Genomic DNA, 14618 nt, shown 5'->3' on the forward strand with positions numbered 1-14618 from the left:
ACTACTGTGGGACTTCTCATCCCCATTCCCCTTCCACCTGTGGGATCTCTTATCATTATCTCCTTCCGCCTGAGGGATTTCTCTTCCCCATCCCCTTCCTATCATAGATTCTGTCTTTCTATCCCTTTTCCTCAGGTGGGGTCTCTTCCACCGTCTCCCATGGACACTTACACAAATCTTCCTCACTGGGGGACTTTCTCCCATCCTTCCTCCCTGCCCCTCCTGACGCTCTCACATCAGGAACACATTTCTAACCACTGGGGAATGAGACAGTATATGTGGAGTTTACAGAGTCACACCAACAGACTAAAGTACTGACATTCGGTGAATACCCTGGAGCTGGGCAGTGAGGGGCATTGACAGTGATGGAAACTCTGATCAGTGATTTACTGAAGGGTTTAATGTTTCCTGAAATATCCGAGGGAGAGAATTTCCCCCCAGACCCATGGTTTGAATCACTTTGTTCATCAATCTGTCTATCTGTGTTTAGACTTGGGGAGAATGAACTGGGAGATTCAGGAGTGAAACTGGTGTCTGTGGCTCTGAGGAACCCGGAGTGTAAAATCCAGACACTGTGGTAAGTACCAGACTGTGGGAGATTGTGTTTACAGTCACTGGGTGTCTGATACTGAACATTAATGTAATCAGTAGAAACACAGAAACATAGAAAATATACAGCACAATACAGGCCCTTTGGCCCACAAACCTGTGTTGAACATATCCCTACTTTAGAACTACCTAGGCTGTACCCATGGCCGTCTATTTTTCTGAGCTCCAAGTAGCCATCCAGGATTCTCTTAAAGACCCTATCGTTTCCCCCTCCACTGCTACTGCCGACAGCCCATTCCACGCACTCAGTACTCTCTGCGTAAAAAAAAACTTACCTCTGACATCTCCTCTGTACCTGCTTCCAAGTGCCTTAAAAATGTGCCCTGTCATTCTAGCCATTTCAGCCCTGGAGAAAAGCCTGACTATCCACACAATCAATGCCTTTCATTATCTTGTACACCTCTATCAGGTCAACTCTCATCTTCCATCACTTCAAGAGAAAAGGCCGAGTTCACTCAACCTATTCTCATAACGCATGCTCCCCAATCCAGACAACGTGCATCTAAATCTCCTCTGCACCCTTTCTATGGCTTCCACGTCCTTCCTATTGTGAAGCAATCAGAATTGAGCAGAGTACTCCAAGTGGGGTCTGTCCAGGGTTCTATATAGCTTCAACATTACCTCTCGACTCTTAAACTCAATCCCATGATTGATGAAGGTCAATATACCGTACTGCAGATTCAACCTGCGTAGATGCTTTGGGTGACATACGGACTCGGACCGCAAGATCCCTCTGAACCTCCACGCTGCCAAGTGTCTTACCATGAATACTATATTCAACCATCATCTTTGACCTACCAAAATGAACCACCTCACACCTATCTGGGTTGAACTCCATCTGCCATTTCTCAGCCCAGTTTTGCATTCCATCAATGTCCTGCTGTAACCTCTGACAGCCCTCCCCACTATCCACAACACCCCCAATCTTTGTGTCATCAGCAAATTTACTAACCCATCCCTCCACTTCCTTATCCAGGTCATTTATAAAAATCGCAAAGACTGGGGGTCTCAGAACTGATCCCTGAGTCACACCACTGCTCACCGACCTCCGTGCAGAATATGACCCGTCTACAACCATTCTTTGCTTTCTGTGGATCCACAAAACACTGTCCTCTTGGATCCCATGCCTCCTTACTCTCTCAATAAGCTTTGCATGGAGTACCTTATTAAGTGTCTTGCTGAAATCCATATACACAACATCTACTGCTCTACCTTCATCAATGTGCTTAGAAACATCCTCAAAAAATGCAATCGGGCTAGTGAGGCACGATCTGCCTTTCACAAAGCCACACTGACTATTCCTAATCATATTTTGCCTCTCCAGATGTTCATAAATCCTGCCTCTGTGGATCTTGTCCATTAACTTACTAACAACTGAAGTATGACTCACTCTTCTATAATTTCCTGGATTATCCCTATTCCCTTTCTTGAACAAGGGAACAACATTCGCAACCCTCCAATTCTCTGCAACCTCTCATGTCCTCAGTGATGATGCAAAGATCTTTGCCAGAGGCTCAGCAATCTCTTCCCTCGCTTCCCACAGTAACCTTGGGTACATCCCGTCATCTTCTGGTGACTTATCCAACTTGATGCTTTCCAAAAGTTCCAGCACATCCCCTTTCTTAATATCTACATTGTAAAGCTTTTCAGTCCACTGCAAGTCATCCTTACAATCACCAAGATCATTTTCCGTCGTGAATACTGAAACAAATGATTCATTAAATACCTCCGGTTCCATACGCACTTTTCCATTGTCACACTTGTTTGGTCCTATTCTCTCACATCTTATCCTCTTGCTCTTCACATACATGCAGAATGCTTTGGGGTTTTCCTTAATCCTGTCCGCCAAGGCCTTCTCATGACCCCTTCTCGCTCTCCTAATTTCATTCCTAATCTCATTCCTGCTAGCCTTATAATCTTCCAGATTCATATTATTATCTAGTTTTTTGAACCTTTCGTAAGCTCTTCTTTTCTTCTTGATAGATTTACAACGGCCTTTGCACACCACGGATCTTACCCTACCATCCTTTCCATGTCTCATTGGAACGTACCTACTCAGATCCCCACACAAGTATCCCCTCAACATTTTCTACATTTCTTTGGTAACTTTCCCTGAGAGACTCTGTTTCCAATTCATGCCTATAAATTCCAGCCTGATAGCCTCATAGATCCCCTTACTCCAATTAAAGGTTTCCCTAACTTGCCTGCTCCTGTCCCTCGCTAATGCTGTGGTAAAAGAGATAGAATTGTGATTACTATCTCCAAAATGATCTCCCACAGAGAGACTTGACAAATGGCCAGGTTCATTTTCCAATAGCAGATCAACTACAGCCTGGCTTCTTGCAGGCTTATCTACATATTGTGTCAAGAAACCTTCCTGAACATACCTAATGAACTTCACCCCATCTGAATACCTCAATCTAGGGAGATACCAATCAATATTTGGGAAATTAAAATCTCACACTTCAACAACCCTGTTATTATTACTCCTTTCCAGAATCTGTCTTCCTATCTGCTTCTTGATGTCCCTGTTACTGTTGGGTGGTCTATACAAAACACCCAGTGGAGTTATTGATCCCCTTCCTGTTCCTAACTTTCACCCACAGACACTCCATAGATAACTGCTCGATGAAGTCTTCCTTTTCTGCAGCCGTGACACTATCTCTGATCAACGGTGCCACACCCCCACCTCTTTTGCCTCCCTCCCTATTCTTTCTGAAACATATAAAGCCTGGCACTCGAAGTAGCCATTCCTGTCCCTGAGCCATCCGAGTCTCTGTAATGGCTACAACATCATAGCTCCAACAGCTGGACCACGATGTGAGCTCACCCACTTTGTTCATCATACTCCTTGCATTAAAATAGACTCATCTCAAACCGTCAGTCTGAGAGCGTCCCTTCGCTATCACCTGCCTATCTTCCCTCTCGCACTGTCTCCAAATTTTCTCTATTTGTGAGCCAACCTGCCTTTCCTTTCCCACGCCCAGCAATTCTATTTAAACTCTCCGCAACAGTCTTGGCAAACGTTCCTGCCAGGATATTGGCCCCCTGGGATTCAAGTGGAACCCATCCTTTTTGTGCAGGTCACACCTGCTCCAAAAGAGGTCCCAATGATCCAGAAATCTGAATCCCCATCTCCTGCTCCAATCCCTCAGCCACGCATTTATCCGCAACCTCATTCTATTCCTATTCTCACTGTCATGTTGCACATGCAGTAATCCCGAGATTACTACCTTTGCGGTCCTGTTACTCAACTTACTTCCAAACGCCCTGTAGTCCGTTTTCGGGACCTCTTACCTTTTCCTACCTATGTCATTTGCCCCAATAAGTACCACAACCTGTGGCTGTTCTCCATCCCACTTAGAATATCTTGGACGCAATCTGAATCATCATGGCACCTGCGAGGCAAACTACCATCCGAGTTTCTGTCCTGTGTCCAGAGCAACGCCTGTTTGACCCGCTAACCATAGAGTCCCCTTTCTCTACTGCCATCCTCTTCCTTTCTCTGCCCTTCTGATCCACAAGGCCAGACTGTGCCAGGGGCACGGCCAGTGTTACTTCATCACCCCAGCCCCCAAGCTGTCACCCCCTCCAGCCGTACTGAAACAGGAGTACTTATTTTCAAGGGGTACAGCCACAGGGGTACTCTCTAGTACCTGCTTCTTGCCCTTCCCTCTCCTGACTGTGACCCACTTCTTCAGTCTCCCGTGGCCCCGGTGTGACCACCTGCCTGTAACTCCTCTCTATCACCTCCTCGCTCTCCCTGACCAGACGAAGGTCATCGAGATGCATCTCCAGTTCCCTAACTCGGTCTCTAAGGAGCTGCAGCTCGACACACCATGTGCAGTCTCCAGGATCTCCCACATCTGACACTGAGCACAGAAAACCAGCCTCACACACATGCTCTCTGTCTGTATTGTAAACAGATAACCTACCTCGCCTCGACCCTTTATCGCCGAAGCCCCGTTGAGCCAAAGCCTTCCTACTCTGTCTCCCGCTCCTCTGACGCTCGCTCTGTAAATCTGTCTTCCTTTTAAACTCTTCTCGTTGTTCTCAGTGGCCGACTTGCGCAGTCGTGCTGCAGAAAGAAAAATCAGTAATTGTGTTACCGATAAACACTGGGAATTTGTACCTTCTCCTGTCTCTCTGTGTCCTTCACCCTCACTCTCTCTCATCTCGAGGCTGGACACTGTCGGTCTCACAGATTCTGGTGCTGAGGATCTCGCCGCTGCTCTCAGTACAAACCCATCACTAATGGAGCTGAACCTGAGTTATAACGAACTTGGAGATTCAGGAGTGAAATTAGTATCTGCAGCTTTGGGGAACCCGGAGTGCAAAATACTGAAACTGCAGTAAGTACCAGACTGTGGGAGATTGTGCTTACAGTCTCTGGGTGTCTGACATTGAACATTAATGTGATCAGTAATTGCGTTACTGATAAACACTGGGGATTTAAACCATCTCCAATCTCTCTGTGTCCTTCACCCTCATTCTCTCTCATCTCCAGGCTGTGGAAAGTCGGTCTCACAGATTCTGGTGCCGAGGATCTCGCCTCCGCTCTCAGTACAAACCCATCACTGACGGTGCTGGACCTGAGATACAACTCTCTGACAGACCGATCTGTCCCTGCTCTCCGCCGCCTCATACTGACCCTCCCGAGTCTGGAGCGGATCCTGTGAGTGTTTGTGTTAATGTTCAATGTGATAAAATATCAGCGGATCCGCGGTTTTTCTGGTGATGTTTGTCTGTGAGTGTTGTTGAAACATTAACCCCAGTCCCCTGTTACTGACACTGTTGTGTAATCTGTTTATTTTATATTTATTCTCCCATCTGTTTCAGGCTGTACAGTAACCGGTTCAGTTGGACCGGGGAGAAGGAACTGAGATCTCTGCAGGAACCCAGACCCGGACTGAGAGTGATCGTGTGAACATCCCCGCCCACGGGATGGGGACATCTTGGCCGATTCCCTGCCCTCAACTTTAACACCCTCCCTTACCTTTAATGGCCATGCGCCGGGGGTGATTCTCAACGCTTTTAATGGAACCGGCTCAGACCTCGCGCTGTGCGTCGCTCGGAGCGGTCCCACTGTGATGTGTTTCCGCCTGTTGTTCGGCGGGTCAGCTTCCGCCGGATGTGCGTGTTTGAGACTCCCTCGTGACACCCCAGAGAATTACCCATCTGCACCATTCCATCACTCAATTCATTCCACCCTAAAAAATCTCATTTCAGGGAAGCAGGCACCATCAATTTGTGGGAGACTCCTGGGAGTGCTGGGATGTCTGCAATAGAGACATTAACTCCTTAGCAGCCAGCCAGCTAGTTTAAATAGCGTTAGCTATGCTAGTGAACGAATGACACCGTTAAACTCACCTCAACTGTGATTTAACCTCTTCATGGGCAATAGAAGACTCAATGTTGCAAACAGTGCAGCGAACAACACTGTCATTATTCCTGACCCCTATTAGGCAGGGGTACACTTCAGTGTAGTCTGGGGTGAAGTACGGTATATATTTTTTTTAACTCTGCCATGGCAGAGTATTCAATTCTCTCTCTCATTCTCAAAAAAATCGATTTGCGGGATATCGTATATAATTCGCGGCCGTCAGGGAGCCACTATCAATCTGCGGGAGACTTCCGGGAGAGGTGGGTTGTCCGACGCTTCACTTGAAATTGCCGCTGGGGAGAGAGTGACGGCTTTGGTAGAAGTGAGTGCAAGAGAGGGAGGGACGCGTTGATTTAAAATGGGTGAATGGGTGAAGAGGGAGGAATCAGATCGAGGAGGGTAGGAGATGAGACCCACTCCCTCAGCCTCTCTCTCTGTCCCCTCTTCTCTCTCCATCTCTTCCCCCACCTCTCTCTCCCCACCTTATCCTCTCTCCACCCTATCCTCCTCTCTCCACCCTATCCTCTTCTCTCCACTCCTGCCCCACGCTATCCTCTCTCCACACCTCTTCCCACTCTATCCTCTACCCACCCTTTTATTACTTTTCTGCCCGCATCTCTCTCTACACCTCCCGCTCTCTTGATCCCTCCCCACGCTGTTCACCTCCCCCATCTCTTAAACCCATACCTCGCCGCCGACACACATATCCCCCGTGCACAGGAAGATTCCAATCACCACCGGAGGGTGTGCGGCGCAGCACTCGGGGTCCCTGCAGTTGGCGATGACCGTTAGGACTGACATCACCAGCGAGACCAAGCAGTTGACCAGCAAGATCACCGTGATCCCGCTGACAAACCTCTGCAAGATTCGGTGTTTGGCGGAGGCACAGAGCGGAGGAAGCATGGGAGGGGGAAGAGAGCAAGACGGAAAGAGAGACAGAGAGAAATGGGGTGAGAGACAGAGGAGAGAGGGAGTGAGGGGCATGGGTGGAGATGGCCGGGGAAGAGAGAGGGGTGAGGGAGAGTGGGTATTGGGGTAGGCGGAGGTGGGGAGACCCAGACGGGGAGGAAGGGAAGGGGGGAAATGGGTGAGGAAGAGAGGGGGTGGGGGGGAGAGAGATGGGGGTAGGGAAGGGGGGAAATGGGTGAGGAAGAGAGGGGGTGGGGGGAGAGAGATGGGGGTAGGGAAGGGGAGAAATAAGAGGTGGCAGAGGACAGTTGATCGAGGGAGAGACATGAGAGTCAGATGGGGGAGAGAGAGGTGAGAGGCAGGAGATGAGAGAGGTCAGACAGGGAGTGGAGAGAAAGGTGGAAAACAGAGGGGGGCAGAGACTGAGAGTGAGACATGGGCAGGGAGTTTCAAGATGGCGACGTAGACATTTGCCTTTTAGGCACTGTTCATTTTTCAAACTATAAGCCCCCTTTAATCAAATCTTTTCGTATTTAATCATATGGGTTGATACGGTTTACCATTTTTTAAAAAAAACTACCCTTGATTTAACCTTTTCAAACTTAAAATGGCTACAGTCAAGAAATCGTCTAAAGAGCCTGTATCGCTCGAGGCAATTTCTAACCTTCTGGATACTAAACTAGCAAGTTTGGAAAGTAAACTTGTGAGTTTGGAAAGCAAACTGGTAAATTTGGAAAGTAAACTTACCTCAAAAATGTCTGAGCTTGAAGAAGTTGTTAGATCGCTTGATACCAAGTTGCAATCGCTGGCAGCAGATATTCAACGACATGAAAATAAGTTCGCGACTCTTGAAGAGTTAATTCATCAACAAATACGTACAATTGAAACATTGGAGAAAAAGGTAGTGTTGCCTACTCTAAAAGTAGAGCATTATAAGTTTAAAGTCACCGATCTTGAAAACCGATCTCGCAGACAGAACTTGCGAATCATTGGACTTCCCGAAAATGTCGAGTCTGGTGACTCAATTGACTTTTTCTCTAACTTGCTGTGGGAAGTTTTTGGCGCTGATGCTTTGAGTGTTAAACCCACTATTGATCGCGCCCACAGAGTTTCGAGATTCTCGGCCTCGAGCGACAAGCCACGGGCTGTGATTGTTCGTCTCCATTATCCTCGGGAAAAAGCGCTCTTAATCCGCTTAGCTCGTCAGAAAGGTATGCTTTCTCACAGAAAAAAACAAATTTGTTGAAGATTATTCGTATGAAGTAATGAGAGCAAGAATCGCTTTAAAACGAGTGATGGCAGAGATTCATCAGGTCGGACTTAAACAAGCTTTAAGATATCCAGCGAATCTCAGAGGTACTTTGGGCGACGGTAACCTGCGCTTCTTTAAAACTCTGACAGACGCGAAGAAATTCCTCGAGGAATATCGATCTTCTAACATAAGTTGAACGATGTGTTATATCTCTGTTGATTCTCCTCAATGGTTTTTTATTGTGAGAAAATTTGGCTGTTTTCCTTAAAAAATGCCTGCAAATGTTGAAGAATTTTTGGAGAGAAGATGCCATTTCTTTTTGTGCTTTAATCCATGAAGCCGCGTTATAGTTTTTTACTTCGGTCTGTAGACTGGGTATTTTTATATCATGGTTATAGATGCTCTTTTAATTTTATTATAATGATTTTTTTTTTCAATTCTCTTTTTCTGAATTGTGTATACACATAATAAGAATTATTTTTAAGATGTTGTTTCTTCTTCCCATAAGACTTTGTTTGTCGATCTCGTTTATTTATCTGCTTGTATGTGAATATGGGATGGATGTTTTGGATTTTTAGACTTTTTTTGTATTGTAGTGATTATTGAATCCTCCTTCTATTCTACTTTGATGACTTTTTTTTTACTTTTTTGATCGATTGCTGAATTTACATTTATATTTTGTAATATGAGTTTTTGTCAAAATGTCGCTTCTTCTTCCCATAAGTCTTTGCCTTTGGAACATGTCATCTATTTATATTTGAATATGGGATTTTTCTTAAAAGCATATTTCACTTTTCTTTAAATTTTAATGTTTATTCTTTTTTTATTAATGACTTTTTGTTTTATTATATTACTTTTTTTCTCTCTGTTTTTCTTGATTGATATATCTTTTTTTTATCAACCCTTCATCTAAACCTGGGTGTTATATTGTATAGTCTTTTCTTACCTTTTCGTGGAGTTGCCATCTTGAAATGGGGGTAATATTAGTATTAGTTTGTGCGCCTGCCGCTTGGCTTTTTTTCGAGGGTTTGGGGGAGGGGGTAGGGGTCTTTTTCATGCTTTTCCTTTTTATTTTTTTTTGCTTTTAGTTTATGGGCCGACTTTAAATTGTTAATACTGTTGAAGTGTCATGTTCTCCAGTTGCTCCTGAATCATTTCCCCTTCTTCCTGAGTTATGGGTTACGTGTCTTTTTTAACCTTTTATGAAATATACAACTAATATTGGCATGATGGATAAGTCTATTAATTTTATCTCCTGGAATACTAATGTTTTAAACCATCCGATTAAAAGTAAAACAATATTTAAAGTATTTATAGACTGAATGCTAATATTATTTTCGTACAAGAGACCCATATTAGGAGGACGATAAGCAACGCTTTTTTAGGTTCTGGAAGGACCAACAATTTCACTCAAATTTTACTGCCAAAATTAGGGGCGTGTCTATTTTTATAGACCCCTCAATTTCGTTTACACATTATGAAACTATTTCTGATCCACAGGGCAGGTTTTTGCTGATTACTGGCTCACTCTTTAACCGAAAACTGGCTTCAGTTAATATTTATGCTCCAAACTTTGATTGCCCTGAATTTTTTGAACGTTTATTTACATCCCTTCCTAATTTAAATGAATATATGTTGATTATGGGTGGAGATTTTAATTGTTGTTTAAATCCCTTAATGGATAGATCTAAAACTATTCGAACTCTTCCGAATAGATCAGCCTTACTTATTAATTCCTTTAAGGTTGACTCGGGAATTACTGTAATATGGCGTCTTTTGTATCCCAAAGATAAAGAATTTTCGTTTTTTTCACATGTATATTATACTTATTCTAGAACTGATTATTATCTTATTGATCACCGTTTATTAACAGATGTTATTGATTATAAATATGATTCTATTGCCATCTCGGATCATGCTCCTTTGAAGTTATCTATTAAGGTATCGGATTGTTCCATTAGATCTTGGAGGTTCAATGCTACGTTGCTTCAGGATCCAGAATTTATTACCTTCATAGAACAGCAAATTGACTTGTCTTTTTTTTTTAACAAATGATATCAAAGAGATTGACAGAGGAATACTCTGGGACTCTTTTAAGGCTTTTATTCGTGGACAAATTATTTCATATTCCGCTGGTAAAAGAAAACAAAGGTATCTTGATATAGCTATGTTGGTGGATAAAATTAAAGAAATTGATAAGATTTATTCTGTGACTCCTGCCAAAGAACTTTATAAGAAGAGAGTTGAGCCTCAAATGGAACATAGCTTATTATTATCTTCTTCAATTGAGAATCAATTAATTAAGACGACGGCTCAATTTTATATTCATAGTGATCGAACTGGTAAATTGTTAGCTAACCAATTAAAAACTATTTCGACTAAGCGACAAATTATTACAATTCGTAAACAAGATGGTAATCTGACTACTGATCATAAAGAAATTAACAAAACTTTCCAAGATCTTTATAAATTATATCAATCAGAATTTGATGGCGATATGTCCATGATGGATGATTATTTTTAATAATTTGAACATTCCCAAACTGACAGATCAAGATCGGCGCTTGTTTGATGCTCCTACTTTTGTGGCTGAAGTAGGAGAGGCTATTTCATGAATGAATTCAGGGAAAGCCCGAGGCTCTGATGGATATATCATGGAATTTTTAAAAACTTTTTCTTCTTTGCTTTCCCCATGGCTATGTGAAATTTTTAATGATGCTTTTATCAAGAAGAGATTACCTCAGTTTTTCTATGACGCTACTATCTCTTTAATTCTTAAAAAAGATAAGGATCCTACCCTATGTGCATCCTATCGCCCTATATCATTATTAAATGTAGATTCTAAGATTCTTACAAAAATTTTAGCTATTAGGTTAGAAATAATACTGTCACAGATTATTTCAGAATATCAAACTGGGTTTATTAAGAATCGGTATTCCTTTTTCAATGTTAGAAAATTGATTGATATAATTTATACCTCTTCACCCAAAACCCCAGAATGTGTCATTTCATTAGATGCTGAAAAAGCTTTTGATAGAATTGAATGGACATTCTTATTTAATACGTTAAAAAAAATTCAACTTCAGTTCTAAATTTATATCACGGATTAAACTAATATATTATAAACCTGTTGCTTCTGTTCTTACTAATAATTATAGATCCTCTTTTTTTCAATTAACTCGTGGTACGAGACAAGGTTGTCCTTTAAGTCCTCTATTATTTAATATTGCATTAGAACCTTTAGCCATTGCTATTCGTGAATCACCTGATATTTTTGGTATTACCCGTAATGAGAAGTTATATAAGTTATCACTATATGCTGATGACTTGCTGTTATATATTTCTGATCCTGATAGGTCTATTCCCGCTGTTCTATCCTTGTTAGTTCAGTTTGGTAGCTTCAATGGTTATAAATTGAATTTGAATAAGAGTGAATTATTCCCTCTAAATGAGCAAACTTTACTGAATGACAGGGTACCATTTAAAGTTGTTACTGATAACTTTACTTATTTAGGTATAAAGATTACCAAGAAACATAAAGATTTATTCAGATTGAATTTTTTACCTCTGCTTCATCAAATTCAACAACTTACTACTAGATGGTCTCCCTTATCCTTATCATTGGTTGGTGGATCAATGCTATTAAAATGATGATTTTACCGAATTTTTTATATTTATTTCAAGCTCTACCAATTTTTATCCCTAAATCTTTTTTTTGATAGCATAGATTCAAAAAGTTCCTCATTTGTGTGGCAACATAAAAACCCCAGTTGAGTTAAAAACAGTTACAGAAACCTAAAAAAGATGGTGGCTTAGCTTTACATAACTTTAGATTTTATTACTGGGCGAATAATATTCGAAACTTAATATATCGGAAACATGATTTGGATTCACCAGTATGCCCACAGTGGGTAAATTTGGAATGTAATGATGCACGAGGATATTCTTTATTTTCCGTTCTTGGATCTTCTCCCCCGTTGATTTAGTCAAGTTTAATAAACAGATATCTAACCCTATTGTCAAACACACATTACAAATTTGGTTTCAATTTCGTAAGTTTTTCACTTTGAGAAATTTTGTTCTTGATAGCCCGATCTTATTTAACTTTTTTTTAAACCCTCCTTAATAGATTGAGCCTTTAGTGTATGGAAAAGGAAAGGTATAAAATGTTTTCGTGATCTTTTTTTTGAAGGTAGTTTGATGTCTTTTGATCAACTTTCTAACAAATTTAAATTACCAAAAACTTATTTTTTTAGATATTTACAAATCAGAAACTTTTTATATAAAGTTTTACCATCCTTTCACAATTCAACCCCGATGGATTTTTTAGATATAATTTTTAATTTGAACTCTTGTCAGAAGGGTTTAGTGGCTCTTATTTATAATATGATCATGAAGATACAACCAGAGGTGTCAGGTAGAATTAAATTACAGTGGGAAAAAGAGCTTCAATATACTATATCAACAGAAAAAAGGGAAAAAAATTATACAAATGTAAATACAAATGTATTCTTTTATATGTGCTAAACATGCTTTAATACAATTTAAGGTGGTACATAGAGCCCACATGTCTAAAGATAAACTTGCTCGATTCTTCTCCCATATTAACCCTCAATGTGACAGATGTCAATCAGAAGTTGCTTCATTGACCCACATGTTTTGGTCATGTCCCACCTTACATAATTATTGGAAGGATATATTTGCTCTCATTTCCTCGGTTTGGAATATTGATTTACAACCCCATTTTATCACTGCAATTTCTGGTATACCATTTGAGGATGATAGTCAATTCTCCCCTTAAATTAGACGAACGATCGCCTTTGCAACTTTAATGGCTAGAAGGTCTATATCACAAAATTGAAAATAAGTAAACCCTCCTACCACGTTTCAATGGTTCTCTCAAACTATTTCTTGTTTGAGCTTAGAAAAAATTAGAAGTACTATTTTTGATCCATCAATTAAATTTGAAGAAACTTGGGGACCGTTTATTCGACATTTTCATATGAGTTAACTTGATCCCTTCTGGATCTTTTCTCTTTTTATCCTTGTTCTGGTATGGAGTTCCGGAGTTTTTGACACTATCATGTATATATAAACTATTATTATTGCCCATGCTAGTTTAGGGTTTTTTGCTTTATTTTAATATATATATTTTTTTCTATTTTTTTTTCTTTTTTCTCGTTTTGTGATTATCCTTTTTTATATACAATATAGGTTTGATTGATTATTTTATGGTGTTCTTTGTTGATATCTTAATAAGATATTGGTATACCATTATTAATATAACTTCAAGCCCAGTGTATTTATAACCTATTCAATAATATGTTATGTTATATTATTGTTTTTTTTTGTATATGAAATTTAAGAAAAAGATTTAAAAAGAAAAAAGAAAGAGACATGGGCAGGGTGAGAGGCGGAGAGGGGTGAAAGAGGAAGAGGGGTGAGAGATGGAGAACTTTAGCCTCTGATTAACGGAACGTGCCAAGTTTTGGTTTATAAGCATATAACAATTACAGCACGGAAAGAAGCAATTTCGGCCCTTCTAGTCCGTGCCGAACGCTTCCTCTCACCGAGTCCCACCGACCTGCACTCCGCCCATAACCCTCCTTTCCTTTCCTGTCCATATAACTATACAGTTTTACTTTAAGTGACAAAATCGAACCTGTCTCTACCACTTCTACTGGAAGCTCGTTCCACATAGCTACCACTCTCTGAGTAAAGAAGTTCCCCCTCGTGTTACCCCTAAACTTTCGCCCCTAACTGTTTACTCATGTCCTCTTGTTTGAATCTCCCCCGCTCTCAATGGAAAAAGCCTATCCACGTCAACTCTATCTACCCCCCACAGAATTTTAAATACCTCTATCAAGTCCCCCCTCAACCTTCTACACTCCAAAGAATAAAGACCTAACTTGTTCAAACTTTCACTGTAACTTAGGTGCCGAAACCCAGGGAACATTCTAGTCAATCCCCTGTGTACTCTCTCTATTTTGTTGACATCTTTCCTAAAATTCGGTGACTGTACACAATACTCCAGATTTGGCCTCACCAATGTCTTGTACAATTTTAACATTACATCCCAACTCCTGTACTCAATGCTCTAATTTATAAAGGCCAACATACCAAAAGCTTTCTTCACCACTCTATCCACCTGAGATACCACCTTCAGGGAACTATGCACCATTATTCCCAGATTCCTAGATTTTCCTAGATTTGTGGTTCCCTGGAAGCGGGGTCACAGTCAGACGGGGCGGTGAAGGCGGCGTTCGGCATCACCGCCATCGCCGGACAGGGCACCGTGTACCGGGGGCGGAAGTTCACGAGGAGCTACGAGGGTGTCGCCAGGACTCGAGGGGCTGAGTTACGGAGAGAGGTCGGGCTGGTGGGGACATCATTCCCTGGAGCGTAGGGGGGCCTTACAGAGGTGTGAAAACCACGAGGGGAATAGATGGGTGAATGTGCATAGAC

General features: G+C 41.6%; 1 protein-coding gene across 1 annotated transcript; it reads left to right on the forward strand.

Moving 5' to 3' along the window:
* Window positions 1–150: 150 nt before the first annotated feature.
* LOC132386591 (ribonuclease inhibitor-like) lies at window positions 151–5614 on the forward strand. Its single transcript, XM_059958888.1, has 4 exons — window positions 151–577; window positions 4791–4961; window positions 5117–5284; window positions 5449–5614. Exons 1-4 carry the CDS (start codon window positions 366–368, stop codon window positions 5534–5536), a joined length of 639 nt encoding a protein of 212 aa, XP_059814871.1. The 5' UTR covers window positions 151–365; the 3' UTR covers window positions 5537–5614.
* Window positions 5615–14618: the final 9004 nt, after the last annotated feature.

This window comes from Hypanus sabinus, unplaced genomic scaffold (assembly GCF_030144855.1).
Source record: "Hypanus sabinus isolate sHypSab1 unplaced genomic scaffold, sHypSab1.hap1 scaffold_122, whole genome shotgun sequence".
In the NCBI taxonomy this organism is placed as follows: domain Eukaryota; kingdom Metazoa; phylum Chordata; class Chondrichthyes; order Myliobatiformes; family Dasyatidae; genus Hypanus; species Hypanus sabinus.